Source organism: Silurus aristotelis (assembly GCF_946808225.1).
Source record: "Silurus aristotelis genome assembly, chromosome: 15".
NCBI lineage: Eukaryota > Metazoa > Chordata > Actinopteri > Siluriformes > Siluridae > Silurus > Silurus aristotelis.
In genome coordinates this window covers 16,702,293-16,719,474 of record NC_139588.1, presented here as the reverse complement: position 1 = coordinate 16,719,474, position 17,182 = coordinate 16,702,293, and the positions used below count along the sequence as shown (strand labels likewise).

Sequence of the window (17,182 nt, the reverse complement as noted above, 5' to 3'; positions counted from 1 at the left end):
CATTGGGTTTTGGACCCCTATGCATAAAAGGCGAATGGACTTCAACTATCTTTCCCATTTTACTTAAAGAAATCACAATCTAAATTCATTTTATAAAAAAAAAGATTACTTTTATTGAAAACACATCCATTACTACATACAAAAACAGACCAGTTTCCATCATTGCACAACCATCAAGATCAATTTAAGCCCGACATTTCCAAAAACAAAAGAACCAAATCGCTGTGTGGGGTCCCCCCCCCCACTCGCCATGGTCGTGGAGCTACATCACTTTGAGACAGTTGTGGAGATAAACTCTTTGGTACAACTCAACAACTTTGTCACCAAGAAAAATGAACAAAATCAAACTGTAATCTAAATGTAGTTGGCAAAATCTACACGTGTCGCAGCTTACAAGAATATACTGCTTTTATAGACATCAATTACACTTTAAGCAGGCATGGATGAAGATCTAATAAACCCTTCAGACAAGCCCTGAGGAAATAGTCACCTCACCCAAATCTCTAGCAGTGAATGGGAGTAGCTGGGATGCGGTTTCAGAGCCAGTGCTCACAAATCAACACAGTCACGTGTAGATGGAGAGGGGGGGGGGGGGGGGGGGTTGTCTGACTATATATTTATAGATGGAAGTAATCAATTTGCTGGGTTAAAGGTTTTGCAGAGTCGCCCCGAATGTTTCTCTTCACAAGGCGAACTGATCACAGGAAAGTCAGGCGCAGCTTTGATCCTCGTTCAGTGCTTGTTCATTTGCCGAGTCCGATCTTCTTGGCCTCTGTTTCATATATCAATAACCTCCACATTTTCACAATGAACACTTCTGCTTCTTCATCCAACACCTGAAAAGGAGCGGGGATAGACAAAGCTTAACACACACGTGTCACACACTGAACAGGCATAACATTTTTACACTATGAACAGGAAATGAATAACTGATTATATTACTCTTCATCAAAGCACCTGTCAGTGGGTAAGATATTAGGCAGCAAGTGAACATTTTGTCCTCAAAATTGATGTGTTAGGAATCAGGAAAGGAGGAAAAATTGGCGTGAGTTTGACGAGCTGAAATGTGATGTCTAGACGACTGGGTCAAAGCATCTCCAAAACTGCAGCTCTTGTGGGATGTTCCTGGTCTGCAGTGGTCAGTATCTATCAAAAGTGATAAACCCATGACAGGGTCATGGGAGGCCTCATTGATGCAAGTGGGGAGCGAAGGCTGGTTCGTGTGGTCCAATACAATAGACGAGCTCCTGTAGCTCTAATTGCTGAAGAAGTTAATTATATTAATGCTCGATGGGCCAGAACTGTTTTGGCAGCAAAAAGGGGACCAACACTTTTAGGCATGTGGTCAAAATGTTATACCTGATCAGTGGCCATAATCGGTGGGATGTGTGTGTATATTATTCATATTCACATACACACATCTATATCTATATATAAATAATGCAAAATTACTCACCATAGCAACATCATCTAAGATGCCTTGCGGCGTACTGTGAGCCATCACCTGTCGGAAGGAACATGAAATACAGTCATCTACAGCTATTAACCTCAAATTAATTATGTTATATAAACATGTAAGCAATCCAATCAAAGAGCTAGATCAATGCATCTTAAACGACAATTCCATATACATTCACAGACAGCCTGAAGGAGCAAGTCAGCCTACATTCAGAGGCATGACAGATGTTGACCTTTACCTTTGAGCAAACAAAGTCAACTAAAGTGGCTTCCTCTTCTCCAATGTACTCCACAATCTTCTTATTGATCCACGGCCGAATTCGCTTATCCATTAGAGTCTGAGAAAGAAGTACCGCAATTAATTAAGGCCATCCCTTACAGAAATCCCTCTCAGACAAACTCTCATAAAATGAAACCCTACATTTGATAAATCATCTGGTTACAAACACATGGGGGGGGATGATGCTTACCGAATCCACGACAGACCAGTCAAGTGGGTAGTTGAAAAGCTCAGGTTTAGCCGTGGGGATTTTCTCGATCAGACTCTTGATGTGTTTTCGTTTCTCTTCTGTATTGGCCCCTTTGCCTCCTGCTGCTCCAGCGCCCTCGACTCCACTACTGCTTTTGTCTTCATCCTCGTAATCTAAAGGGACTAGCTTTCTCTTCCGAGGTGCCTCATCCACTTCGTCATCATCAAAGCGGTTGAAGACGCTCTCCACAGCCAGCTTCTTGCGTTTGCCCACACTTGGCTGGCTTGGGCTGCCTGTGGCACCTTGTAGTAGAAGGAGGAGGATGATGTAAGAATAGCTATGCATGCATATATTATGGAGAAACACTCTATAACAGTGGGATTGTTCTACAGGACAGATGTAGATCAATGTTGATTCACATATCTATTAAAAAAATGAAAATGTATCAAAGGAAAGGCAGTTGTGCTTCTCACCGAGTTTGAGGCTAAGGCCTATTTTAGGCCGGTGCTCCTCCTGTGGCTGCGTTTCCGGTGGCGAGTTTTCATGGGGAATGATAATGCCACAGGGAGACTCTTCCCTTGGTGTGTTGGGTGAGGCATTACCGCTGGCCGAGGACACAGACGGGGCAGCCATGATGGGCCTCATAGTGGGCTTGAGACATGGCTTAGAGTCTTCCTCATCCTCCACTTCTTCTCCATCCTCTACATCCTCATCTGACTGTACCTGGGCAATCGGCCTGCGTCTGTCTCGTTCCCTTTCACGCTCTCTACCCCTCTCTCTTTCTCTTTCTCGCTCTCTCTCTCGCTCTCTCTCTTCACGAGAAGGCTTGCTTTCTCGCTCTTCCTCAGGCTCAGGCTTTACTGGGGGTTGCCGCAAACGCTCGGCTTCCTCTTCCATCTGGGATACAGACAGTTAAAAAAAAATAGAGGGTCAAACAAAATTAAGGTGAAATGCATTTAATTTGAAATACTTTTATTTTAATGTATAATTCACATATCAAAACTTTCAATTAAGGATTTAATGTTATGCTGTGATGCAAAAAGAAAATTTGTTTTATTTGAATTGCACTTAATTTGTGGCAGTGAAATACTGTGATGTACGAGTTATTATAGCATGATTTGAAAAACGCAATGCTCAATAATTAGCCAAAACCTATTTGTTATTTTCTTTACATTTGCACTAGATCATGGTACAAGTAGGGAAACACAAGTAAAGATGGTAATGACCTGGAACTTTGCAATATATTTGTTGTAAGGACATCTTCCTTGAATTTTGAAAAGCACCGTGTCTAAAAACAAAATATCCAATACTGAGAGTTTTGAAACCCTGTAAATGTAAAGTGATAAATACGGGTCCCCACTTTAATACCAAAAAGCTATTGGCAATAAAGCAGCAAAGGAATACATTTGGGGGGAAAAAAGACTGTCTGCAAAATGTGTCACACTGATTTCACTGTAACTGCATGTCAAGACAATAGACATACCCTGCGTAGCTCTGCGTCTGGATCAGGATGTCCCTCCGCTAAAAGCCTCTGCCTGATCTCCTCCAGCTCCTCCTTCTCTCGTTTCCTATCTCTTTCGTCAAGCTCCATCTCCTTCTCTCGATCACGCAAGCGTTTCTGCAGTGCACTGCCCCTACAGGCCAAACACACCAATGCAGAGTTAAAAAAAAAATAAAAAAATCAATGGCAGTTGAGAAATGCGGGTTTATTCAGTGTACATACCATGTACATAAACAATCATAGGTTCATCTATAACCACCAATCAATGAAAAGTAAACACCGTAGGACCATCACTGATTAATATTATTTGAGTGTTGTACTATTTTTTTTTTACTATTTATGGCTGTGGTCTAGTGGTTAAGATGCAGCGCTCCCACCGCTGCGACCCGGGTTCGATTCCCGGTCAGGGAACCATCCCCAGCCACTCTTAGTGCCGGTCCCAAGCCCGGATAAATTGGGGAGGGTTGCGTTAGGAAGGGCATCCAGCGTAAAACATGTGCCAAATCAAACGTGCGGAGGATCCGCTGTGGCGACCCCTAACGGGAGAAGCCGAAAAGAAACTTTATGGCTAAACCAAATACAAGTTCAAAAACAAGTAATTCTTGTTTTCCACTGATTGTGGGGGATCTGGTATTTAAAAAATTTATTTCCCTGCAATACTTTTACTAAGTAAATTAAAACAAATACTAAATTTGAGTTGCCATTTTTAAAAACACACACAACTGAATTTGAATTGCTGAGAAGCTGATAGGGTATAAAGAGAGTCAGCGGTGTTGCAGTTTGACATTGTTCACCAGATCTCGGCATCATATTTCCTATGTTAATATCCACCTGCATGCTCAAAACACCTTTGTTTTGGTCCTGTGGCATCCTGGTACCAATCTTTATCTCTAGATTGACAAAATTGTAAAAATTGTAAATTACTTGTAATATTTAGGGTCATCCCGGTCATCATCATAATCCTCCAAAAACTCCTTTAGTCTTTTGCCTTCTTTTGCCTAATTGAGAGAAAAAAAATGTTTTAGTAAATGTCCAACGTAAACACATCATGGGCAAATTATTCAGAAAACCCATGTTAAATATATATAATGTTTAAAAATAGATCTCCCTTACAGTCTCTCGTCGGCGCTCTTCTTCTCTCTCCGATTCCTTGGTGTAGTCTCTGGCTTTTTTCCTCTCTCTAAGCTCCCAGTTTTTCAACCTCTGTACAGAAGATGAAACATGATGCTCTAATTAATTGTGGAACCTTGATACAGAATGCATAGTAAAAGAACAAACCCAAGTTCTACCAACCTCTTGATAGGCAGCTTCCTTCTCCCGGAGCTTCCTTTCTAGCTTGCGACGCTCGTAAGCCTCCTCTTCATCTTCTTCACGATCTCGCTTCTTATCCTTATCTCTTTCTCTGTCACGGCTTTGCTCTCTAGAACATCACATAACGATTTAATGAGAAGAGCTGAAGTGTCATATAGTCATAGTAGGAAAATGTCACACGGTTTTGCAATGTTCATAAAGTGGCCAGAGTAGAATTGTAATAGTATGTCAGAACAACAACAGCATTAGCAAACTTTCTTAAAATATCATGATCTATCTATTCACACGAAACAACTGCCAAAATCTGAATAGCTGAAGTTGTAAGACAATTCAATAGCGTTATGTAAACCAATTATTTTGAATACAGTAAAAGCGTCATTTAGTTTTACACTTTATATGTAAATATACACAACCAACCACAATAATATTAACTGTATCCCAGAATGAAGGAAATGTTGTACACACCTGGACCTGCTGCGAGCTTCACTGTGGTCTCTGCTTCTGTCCCATTCCCTTTCTCTCTCCCGTTCTCTTTCTCTTTCACGTTCCCTGTCTCTCTCTCGCTCTCTCTCCCGCTCTCTCTCCCTCTCTCGCTCCCGGTCCTTCTCCCTTTCACGCTCCCTTCTCTCACGCTCCCTCTCTCGCTCCTTGTCTCGTTCCCTGCGCTCACGCTCCAGCTCCTGACGCTCCTTCTCCCGCTTTCCTTTCTCCTCCTCGAGTTTCTGCAGAGAGGGACAGAGAGCGAGCCTGAGTGTTCATACAGTTAACAGATGGACAGCACAGTATAATTCTAGTCTAGACTGCAATAATGAAGTGGTTTACAGTTCCTGTCCTCTATAAGGGCTATAAAAATCTGAGTGTCCACCCACCACAATGTCAGCAAGTGGAAGGCCCTTTAAACCCTTTCCCCCGTTTACATTTCAAGATCTACATAAGATCCCTGGAAACCACTTTACACATTTCAAACAAAATCAGGTAATAGGACGCTGTAAAAGGTTTCCACCTCATAATATGAGCAAGAGTAAGACTTCAATCCTTGTGAAACTAGTTTTTTTGGACTTACAGGTGTTGAGCTATGGTTTCAGAGCTTCGCTGCCCCTACAAGCCTTTTTGTTAGGCCTGGGAGGAAAAGCAGGTCAAAGGATTTGCAGGAGAAAATAAATTCAGAAAATGTTTGTTTCTTGTTACACGTCGACACATGACAAAACAACTTCCAAAACATTCTGTGAAAACGTGGTGACAGCAGCATTTTTTGCAAAAAACGGCACTCTGATGATCTCTGTGATCGGACAGAAAGGGCAACAAATGAATTTGTAGAGGCTGGCTTACCCCATCTGCTGGTGGCCTGGGCACTCCGAAGGCTCAACTTAGTGAGTATGAAAACACACTTCAGCCAGCAAAACACCCACGGTTTTACAAGATTCTGTATTCACATGCCACTCTATTGAAATAGCAGGACTCATAAGTCCTCTGGACAAACTGTAGCTAAACTGTCAGTGTTTTGTCGCAACCTCACACTTAAAAAGATGCATCCAGAAAACCGTGAGTGTGATGCATGACGGCGAGAGCAAAGGGGAATAACACAGGAAGAGAAAGTAAGAAAAAGAGCAAGAGTAATAGTGAGTGATGCTTTAAGCAGAGAAAGACTGGTGAAACTAGTCACTGAAGCTGGGTTAAATGGTGGAATGAACTGCCCTTCACAAAATTCACGTAATTAAATATAAACTGCAGAGATGCACTCGGCTCGCTAGGTTCCGTTCTATGTTTAATTTACGATAGATTTAATGGTAATCACTGACCTATGTATTGACCGTGCAGTTACTAATTCTTCACATTAGGGTATTTAATGTGTACCTTGAATGACTGGTTACCAATGTGTACAGCAATCTGGAATACTTACTCTTTTCAACCATATATAGGTTGTCTGTGTTCTTCCTACATCTCATTCTTGAACTGGAATGGACAATGCTTTTTTAACTGCCTTTAAATCATTTACATCTTTACTGGCTAGGTGCATTAGTATTCTTTTCTAAAAGAAAGGAAGGTATACCAAATAAGAAACAATTACCAACACCACGTTCCTTCATTGGACAGCTGTAACTGCTTTATATGGTGCCCCATGCTTTGACAGTTGTTACCTTGATTTACAACAACTACTTACCAGCATTTGCTTAAATTTCTCTTATAGCAGACTAACATGTCCCAATGTTAATATGCTACCAGTATACAAATGTATACTCTATGGTTACATCTGGCCATCTATTCTTGTCTTGTTATATTCAACAACTAGTTTTATCTATACATTCTTATGTCACTATTTTTTAGCAATACTGAAATGTATACATAGGCCTTCCCTAAACTGATTAAAAATCATGATGTTTACACTAATGCACTCTTTAAATGAGTCTCATGTTAGACAAAATGCTGTGAAATGAAATGTGTACCGCAGTCGGAAAACTAGTAATTAACGTGAAAAGGATTTTAAACATCTAAAGTATAACAGAATGAAAAGGGCAACAAAGTGAGGAAAGCATAAAGAGGAAAACAAATTTAACAAAGGCACACGAAAGCAAGTAGGAAATAATGAAGTGCGCACACACAGGGCTGGATCATACCTGTAAAGTCTTCAGAGTATCCTCGTGCTGTGGAAGGGCACCCCCTACTGTCACATACTGTGTGACACAACTGTGCCACAATTCAGTGGTTATTCAGTCAGCTGTAATCATTTATAGCATGAGCATCATCTTAAATTGGAGGGGACCCACACAGGTTCACTGGCCTCTTGGAGAACAAACTGATCTTACATTATAAAAAATTCTAAAAGACTGCAGGAAAAAAGTCAATTATGTTCAACTGTTTGCAAAACTTTGTACATACTTGACACTATAACCAGAATGATTTGTCAATGCATTTCCCCAAAGTCACAGAACAGTTGCTCCTGTGCAAGTCCTCCAGAAGGGGGCGCCCAGTATACGTAGAAAAGAATGGGAAGATCATACTTACATCCTATCCTTGCAACTTTTTCCCAAAGCTGAGAGATTCATCTTGCTTTAGTCACCATATGATCTCTATCATAATGGTGGGGTTTAATGAACAGATTAGCTTGGAGGGAAGTTTACATTATGTGCATGCATTTTTATGACTGACTAAAAGTTTGAGGAGCTTCTAAATTTTTAGGTCCGTAAGATACTAACCCAGGAAAGATAGGAAAGATCTCCAAGACCAAAATTAGACCCAGTCTTGGACTTAAACAAGACTGAGTGAATATATCCTAGGGTTTCAGATGGTGGCTAGATATTATCTAAGTCTATGAAACCAATCAATTTCATGTTCACAGAACTGAGCTCCCCTGTGTTGAAAAAGGTCAGGCATAAAGAAAAGTGGTCTGCTTAGTAAAAGCCAATTTGACTTTAAGGCTCCAGAAGGCTCAGTATATCTATTCTACTCATGTTGTTCTGGGTGAGCTAACTGAACTACAGGTGTACAGGTTTTTGCTGCACTAAGTTGGGATGTGAAAGTAGGCTGTGAATGTGTTACCTTGTGGGTGTCACGGAATTTGTTGATCTCCCTGGAGATCAAATCTCTCTTGTCCTCCTCCATTTCTATGGCATTGATGTCCTCCTAAACAAGGATACACAAGACCATGTGACACCAGCTTACAACATTAACTTGAGGAATGACAAATAATTATAACTAGTGTTAGTCTGTGATTAAATGTGCATGACACATGAGCTATCAAAAGCCAAGCCTCTCTGAATATATTCCATTATATACATTTAATTTTTTATTCTGTACCGTCTTGTGTTTACCAGAGCGCTCCAGTGTTTGGCAGTTAGTGCGTCAGTAATAATGGTCCGTTAGTTAAATGGACTAATTGAAGCATTATTTTTTGTAATCTAATTACCCGAGTTACTCGAGGAATCTTTACAGACCTATTTATTTCACACATGTAGTTAGACAGGAATGTATAGAAATTATGTGACCGAGGAAAACACAGACCTCCAACTACACTCCTGTTTCTCCCTAATGAACTTCTGTAAAAATTAATTTAATCTACTGTAAAGATTCTGTTGATGTTTAAATACGCCCGATGCATTTAACTGAAGCTTTATTACGTTCGGAAAACAATAAATATTAGTGTAATTGTTTGCCCTCATAATTTTCACTTGAATTTTCACAATTTTATCCACTCTGTTTAAATCCCAAAAATAATTTTCTTATTTCTACACAGTTTATCTACCGGATCAAATCATGTATTTGCATGTTTGGTTAAACAATACAGAGAAAAATGAGTGGCATGTTGTCACAGACAGTAACAATAGTGCCAATGTCCCCAGTTCAAGCCAAAGCCTGCATGGTTTCGGCAACTGAAAAACTGGTTAACTATTTAAAAGTCATCTATTTAAGCCGTTCTGAACATCCTACAAACAACACAACCATAAAGAGCGAAGTACAGTTGGCACTTTCACTAACGCACCTCTTCTTTTTTCTCCTTCTTTTTCTTCCTGCGGCTGGATTCATCATCCTGAGAAGGTGCATTGAGTTCACTGGAATATTCCCGGATCAGGCCATCAATTGCTCCCTTAACTATCTGATCCCGTTTCTGTGTTTCTTCATCTAAAACCTCCTCTTCATCCTCACCAACTTCCTCAGCTTTGTCATTCTACCAAAAGGGAAGAACAAGTCGTGATGCAGTGTGTGTACAGAATAGCACAGATAGAACAATGTTTACATACATATGTGTTATATATATATATATAGTTCTAATAGTGCCTTCATAAAGTTAATATCTGATCATATCCAGCCACTGGCTTTAGATCCAGCAGTTTTCCTGAAAACAGTCAGGATCTTCAGCCCTAAAAATACCACAACTCGGCTAAATATAATGTCTTCTAGAGCTATTGGCCTTCAGTGATATCCTGTTCAATTCTATAGATATCATTAGTGTTTTAAATATTTATAATAATGATTGGTCTATACCACAACGCCACAACGCAGTCGAATTTCTTAATTTTATAAACACACAACTTGGACAATATTTACAGGTTTATATTCATGTGGCATTCTATAGTGTTATGGTTTCTATAGCAACATCTTGTTTATTGATTTGCATAGTGAATGCTTCTAAAGCTAATTAAATGTGTACATACTGTACCCCCCACCCTCCCCAATTTAGGCTCTGTGAAAATGCTGGATTGGAAATGCTAAATAGCCAGAGGGGTGACAGTAATTGTTTTATTTTCTTACTTTTGGGATTAAAATTAATATTGCATAAAGACTTTCATTGTATCAAAGCAAAAAAATAATTTGACTAATAATGATTAACAATTAATTTTTTATAAAAAACAAAATTAAAACCTGGAAAACTGTGTAAGATTAGGATCCATCACTTCTGCACTCACCCCATTGGAGCTCCTCTTTTTGGCCTTCCACTCATCCAGCTGAGCTTTAGTTTTGGCATCCACCTTCACTAGCAGCTTCTTCTCACCAACCTGCAGCTCATGCAGCAGTCGCAGAGCACGTAGAGTCGACTCTGGCTCCTTATACTCACAGAAACCAAATGCTGAAATAAAAACCAACACACACACACACACACACACACACACACACACACACACACACAGTGTCCGTGTAAAGTTAAAGAAAGTAAATAACAGAGTGCTTTGTACCTTAATGAATTATGTAAAACTGTTTAGTTACCCTGTAATTTTCCTGAAGCTCCCTGAACTCGTTTCCAACTCAAGACCAATCCACATTTCTGGAAAAAAAAACAACAGAAAGGAAAGTTTGATTTAAAAAAACATTTGAGAGATTAAATATGCATTCATTTGTATCCTTTTATGGATTTATATAAGCAAAAGGAATTTCATCTATTAAATAATTTTTCTCTACGTAGCTGATCTAAAGTACATCAAACTTTTTTTTAAGAGTCAAGGAACTTTGTTAAGCTGGAAAAGAGCAGAGAAACTGCAAACCTGACGGTGGATGAAAATAAATCTCATTATTGTACAGTTTTTCAACTTTCCACTTGTTTAAAGTTCACTGCATTTTATATATATAATCAGCTACAACTCTAGTTATACATGGTAAATTCTATCTACAAGTGATTCCAGCCTTTTAAACATCTAATACCATAAACTCCTACCTTCTAATTTGTGATAAATATTTGTAGATGCCAGATATTCTCACACACACTCAAACACATTAAAAACCCAACCCACTACAGGTCCTACTTTTCCCAATGTGATCACAGCTATTTTAAACAATATTATACTTCATTACTTACTGAGAGCAGCTGTCTGATCAGCATGTCTGACGCTTTCTCCGAGATGTTCCCTACAAACACTGTTGTCGTTGGACCGCTGTTCTCGTCGGCATCCTTTGCACGAGCAGCCGGGACTTCTTTCCTCTGAGCAGCTACTTTACTGACCACTTGCATGGATGTGGGAACAAGAACCTGGACAATTCAACAACATACAAATGATGATGTAATTATTTCTGAAGTAAAACGCTTCATTAAACTATACCTCGGTATTGTTTTGTATTTAAAACAACAAATATGTTCGACATTCAAAATACAGTAATTTAACGCGGTTTGAATCTAGAGGGACTGCATTTGCCACATTACAAATTTGTTTGGCTGATTTTGCCGGACGGGGGATTACTGTATTTGCATGTTATTTAAAATGTTAAAACATGCTGCTTTTTGATTAATATTATATCATGAGTATTTTGCATTCTATCATTATAGTTTATATTATAATACGTTAAAGGCAACCGTAGGTTGTTATCAGAAGTATTAAAAATAAAATAAAAAATATATATATATTTATTTTCAACTGGTAAGCAGGTTTACCGCAGGAGCTGGGGCCATTATGCCCATGTGAACTGGAATCATCGGGGCTCCTGTGATAGGAAAAAAAAAATAACAACGTAAGTGAATCTCTAAACCCTTGGCCCAATGGATAAATCTGTATACACACAAATGGATCCTTAAACTCCTATAGCCTCAGACACTATTTGTACAGGACAATTGTCTAAAACATACTGTTTATGATGTAACTCAGAGGACTACACTATATCCACTGTAGGCTTAAATGCAAGTGCAAACACCCGCTGCTTTGATTCATGATGCTTAAACTAGGTTTTTGCAATGAATTAGGTACTATTTTACACGGGAATAGTATCTGTAGCAGAGCACACATGAATGGTAAGTAAATATAAACGGCAAAGTTTGTTTGTTACACTACACTTTATAATTTTTTGATGATATGACTAAAAAAATGCCTTCGATTTTTCATGCACATATTTTGAATCTTTGCCCCTGGCTTTTCCTCCATCTCTGTCCAATAACTAAAAGCAATCACTGCTTTGATGTTTTAAAGATGGGTATAATAATGTCAGGTATCTGGTGCCAAAAGCTCTTCAGTCTTCTCTAATTGTCTTGTGTACATTTAATTCAGGTTTCCCCCTAATGCTACCAAACATACTGCCCTGTCTAACCAATCAGCATTTGCTTTAATGCACGTTGATTGCCTCATGGCAATGCTTAAATTTTCTCTAATCACATGAACAGTGTCACATTCTAAAATGATTCGATATCATATTACATATTCCACACTCGCAGAACAAATGCGTGTGGCTAAAATTGCACCAGGGGAGTCCTCGTGGTCTAATGAAGTACTGTACCATATCCAAGATACACAGGATCCATCCCAATGACAAAAAATACATAGTGTGCTTTTATGTCCTTTTTCTCATCTGTGGCCCATGACAGATACAGGCATCTTGCAGAAGTAGAAATCAGCCCTAAATCTCAATCAGGAGGTTAAGATCTATTCCTGAGATGCCCAAATTAAAGCCTGTGTGCCAAAATTGGCCTTTGGTGACCTTTAATTTCTCACCGTGGCAAATATGAGAAGTGGAAAAAAAACTTTTTTTTTAGAAACTTTTTCAGTTTCTAATTTAACATTTAACAGTACGTTTGGTTTTATTTTTAAGCTGCAAAAAAATTATATTGAAGAAAAGTAGCACAGTATAAGTGAATGACTTTAGTGGACATGCGCACATAAAGGGTGCAGGTAGGGCATGCCTTACCACACTACATGATTAGCTGATTACAGAGAAATCGCAGCAGTCGCAAACAGGGCAACTCTGATCTGATCATACTCTACCTGGCGGCATTGAAGGAGGAAAGCCAGCAAACTGTGGTGGAGGAATTCCAGGAGGCATGGTAGGGATGCCCATTTGTGGCCGATTGAGATGTGGAGGGAAGGACATCTTGGGCAGATTACCCACCTGGAGCACAGATGGAAGATACTTGGTCACTTTTGAACTGAAAAATGAATCAGCATCAGAGCAACCATTAAACACTACGATTCACTGACAGCCATGTTTCTCTTCCTTATGCTGAAACAAACGCCTTGTGTTAGAGCTCGTTACAGGAGCGCAAGTTTTCCTGCCCTCCAAAAAGGATGATAAGATGATTTAGGGTAAGACAGGATAATGTAGGATATGATAGTATTAGGGCTGTTGCTTTTGATTATTTTAGTAATCGAGTATTCTAACGATTATTCCACCGATCAATTGAGTAACGGGATAAGAAATACTTTTTCTTAATTAAAGAGCAATACTAAATATACAAGAGAAAATAAGACGGGCCTCTTAAAATTAAGAAGTACTTTGTTTCCTTTTTTTTTTTTTAGAAAAAAATAACATTTTATTGCTGAAATTATGAAATAATTTACCTCGATTATATTTTTGTATTTGAATTACTCGAGTAATCGTTTCAGCCCTAGATAGGATATGATCGGATAGAATAAAATAAGATTGAATAAAAGGATAAGACCAGAAACAGTAGGAAAAAATGGAATAAGAAAAGAAAAAATAAGACAGCATACACCATTTTAAGGATGTAAACAATAACAAAAGCGTTGAGATGATCGATGATGCAGTGCATGTCTGGTCCTTTAAAAACCTCCATTTGGTCCGTTGCTATGGCAACAGGGATTGCACTTGCATTGCCATGTAAGAATTGTGTTAGCACTGTGGTTTTATCATTAACATAGGCATACAGATGTTAAACGCTCGCAGGCATGGTTAGAACAGTGAAGCTAGCGTTAACAGCACGCGCGTTACAAAATTGTGCTCATCATAACTTATTGCATACATAATTATTTCATACAATTTTAAATATTTGTGGTTAGAACACGTGTAGTGTGTTGCTGTAATCCTTTTCGCTCATTGTGCTCATTAGCTAAACGAAAACGTCAAATGACCAAATATGTCACTTCCTTACACGAATATACGGCAGTTGATATGGTCTATAAAAAAAGGACAGGAAAAGAAAGGACAGGATAGATAGGAAAGGATAAGAGCACAGGATAGGTTAAGATAGGAAATAATATGATATGTTAGGAAGGTTAACTATCTGGCTCAAAGGACCAACTGTAAGGATCTGGTGTACACTGATCAGGAGGTTGTACTCGCCCCGGCGTGTCAGTAACTATACGGTACAGGATTCAGAACACTCAATCTTTAATGCGTTTAGGGTTGATAAAGTGCGGTGTGATCTTGCAGGTCATCTACTAGCTGCTGTTCGGTAGGTTGCGCGACGTCGAATGACGGCTTAATGTGCACTGTGATGTCACATGGGTAACTTATGATGAATGGTAAACTGTGAATATCCCTCTAGTGGTAAAGTGTAGAAATACAACTGAAAGAGAATCCTTTCATTCAAGATAAGATAGTGAGATAGGGGCAGGATAAGATAGTAAGATAAGATAGTAAGACCGGGGCAGGATGAGATAGTAAGACCGGGGCAGGATGAGATAGTAAGACCGGGGCAGGATGAGATAGTAAGACCGGGGCAGGATGAGATAGTAAGACCGGGGCAGGATGAGATAGTAAGACCGGGGCAGGATGAGATAGTAAGATAAGATAGTAAGATCAGAGCAGGATAAGATAGTAAGATAAGATAGTAAGATCAGAGCAGGATGAGATAGTAAGATTGGGGCAGGATGAGATAGTAAGATAAGATATTAAGATCGGGGCAGGATGAGATAGTAGGATCAGAGCAGGATAAGATAGTAAAATTGGGGCAGGATGAGATAGTAAGATTGGGGCAGGATGAGATAGTAAGATTGGGGCAGGATGAGATAGTGTAAGAGGATAAGATTGGATATTAGTAAGATAAGACGATTTGAAAGCTGGAATAAAATAGGATATGATAGAACTTTATAAAATATAATAAGATATTGTAGGATAAAAGGATAAGAGAGGATAAGTTGGGATAAGATAGGATCAGAAAATATAGGATTGATATTTTCTTTTCTTCTTTATTGATCAAAGGGAACTTTTATTTTAAACCTGCCAGTTTACAGAAATACAACAAACTAGACACCAAAGTGTAAAAGAATATTAAGGCTAAATTAAAAAATCAAGACGAAAAAGGGAATTTATATATAAATAAACTGCACATCAAAGTGCTTTACGAGGTAAAAAACACGTTGCATCATCAAGTTGTAACAATTATATGGTGAGAATGAACGTAATTCATTATAATATCCGAGCGCTTGTTTTTATTATATAACACTGGTAATGAAAATGTGAAGGCTGCTCGCAGGAGAACTCGTAGCTAGTCAGGATAAAGCAGCAAAAATAAATTGCTGCTAACATGTTTTTTTTTATCGTTTCCACGCTAACAAAATGTCAGCTCTTCAGTATGGGAGATGTGACTGCTAGCACAGTCGGCTAGTGGGAGCAGGCAGCAGGTTCTTCAGCTCTCCACTGGGGTGATATTAAAGCCCTGCCCCGGGTTTTCCACTGCTCCCGAACTATGTCCATTTTTCCACATTCATTCTAAACACAACGCGCACTTTTCATTTAGTTTCCTTCTGACCAATCGGTCTCGGTCAGATAAGAGCAGCTAGCTCGCTAATTATTACTCGCTAGCATTGTTAGCAAGACAAGACGAGCTAAGCTAGGCTATGCTATGCTAAATCAGGACTGCTGAAATGAAAGCGCCAACTCGTGCTCCTCAAAGACTTCAATCAATTCCCCTTCAGTGTTTGTACAATAAACGCGAGCTTTTCCCAAAACAATGAGAAAACAACTCCGGGATGGGTTTGTACTCACCCAGCTCGAATACAAGTCGCCTTGTGTTTCTAACGGAAAGTGAAGTTTCAGCTCACCCGGACCCGAATCGGCGAAATCGACCATCAACCCTATCAACCACACTTCCGGTACAACTGCATTGTTGGAAATTTCCTCTACAAATTCAAAGTCCTTTTTGAGGCGCGCAGCTCCTTCCGGATCCGCATGACGCTCATTTCCTCTGCATGGAGTTCTCTTTAGTGTAGCTGAGCATGGTTCCTCATTAACGAGCCTGAAGATTCATGAAGTTACTGTGCAACTCAAGAACTATGAGGGTGGATCTGGACGAACGATGGATGGATGGATGGATGGATGGATGGATGGATGGATGGATGGATAGATAGATAGATAGATAGATAGATAGATAGATAGATAGATAGATAGATAGATAGATAGATAGATAGATAGATAGATAGATAGATAGATAGATTCCCTTCTGAGTTTGGTTCCTGTGAAGGTTTTTTTTTTCCATCTCACAGTTTTTTCTTTTGTCAGTCGCCACTTATAGGCACTAAACTCATCAATTCTAATTTGTATAACCTGTTTATCCCTGTAAAGCTGCTTTGAGACAATGTCCACTTTGCTTTGCAGAGCTCATAATTGTGTTATTTCATTTTTGAAAAACTTCTAATTGCTCAGAACATATTTGGAGTCTTGGAATTGCTTCACTTTCTGTGATACATCATGGGAACAGGGTGGAAATTTCAGTTTCAAATATACAAATATAGCCTTAAATCATTTTTTATTGGGCCTCACAGTACAGTAATTAGTGACAGAAGATGTGCTGATGGATGTGCTGACACTAACCCTGAATCATACAGTCATTAGATATTGTAATACATTTGTGGGAAAGGATTTCTTTAATTTCACTTTGTGTGTGTGTGTGTGTGTGTGTGTGTGTGTGTGTGTGTGTGTGTGTGTACTGTGAAAAAAAATTAGCCAAATATACTGGTTAATAGTTCATTTTATAGATTTCAAAACAGACTGGGGTTTCAGGATTTGCTGTTCAAGCTATTTTGAAAAAGCACAAAGAAACAGGCAATACTGTGGACCATACACACATGCAGCAGTTAAACAATACATTATTCACACCTCTTTGACAGCAAAAGATGTCCAGCTGTGCCATCAGCAAAAAACTGGCGGAAACCAATGGGACCCAGGTACACCTATCTACTGTCTGGAGACATCTGGCCAGCAAGTGCAAGTGCTCTGGACTGAAGAGTCAAAATGTGAAGTATATGGCTGTAGAAGGAGGCAGTTATATTAAAGAAGGAGCAGTACAATATTA

At 39.2% G+C, this 17,182-nt stretch overlaps 1 protein-coding gene across 2 annotated transcripts; it reads right to left on the bottom strand.

Annotated features, from left to right (window-relative positions):
* Nucleotides 1–88: 88 nt before the first annotated feature.
* rbm25b (RNA binding motif protein 25b) lies at nucleotides 89–16,258 on the bottom strand. 2 transcript variants are annotated; one of them, XM_083562247.1, is made up of 18 exons: nucleotides 15,877–16,258; nucleotides 12,915–13,038; nucleotides 11,597–11,646; nucleotides 11,027–11,197; nucleotides 10,441–10,498; nucleotides 10,143–10,303; nucleotides 9,218–9,403; nucleotides 8,278–8,361; nucleotides 5,206–5,462; nucleotides 4,723–4,849; nucleotides 4,543–4,632; nucleotides 4,354–4,427; nucleotides 3,412–3,562; nucleotides 2,402–2,825; nucleotides 1,929–2,230; nucleotides 1,698–1,796; nucleotides 1,457–1,504; nucleotides 89–836 (listed from the first exon to the last, which is right to left on the bottom strand). In XM_083562247.1, the coding sequence occupies exons 1-18, from the start codon at nucleotides 15,958–15,960 to the stop codon at nucleotides 744–746; spliced, it is 2,583 nt and encodes an 860-aa protein (XP_083418373.1). In that variant the 5' UTR covers nucleotides 15,961–16,258; the 3' UTR covers nucleotides 89–743. The 2 variants fall into 2 exon arrangements, with proteins under 2 accessions (XP_083418373.1, XP_083418374.1); XM_083562248.1 differs by having other exon boundaries at nucleotides 12,915–13,075; nucleotides 15,877–15,982.
* Nucleotides 16,259–17,182: the final 924 nt, after the last annotated feature.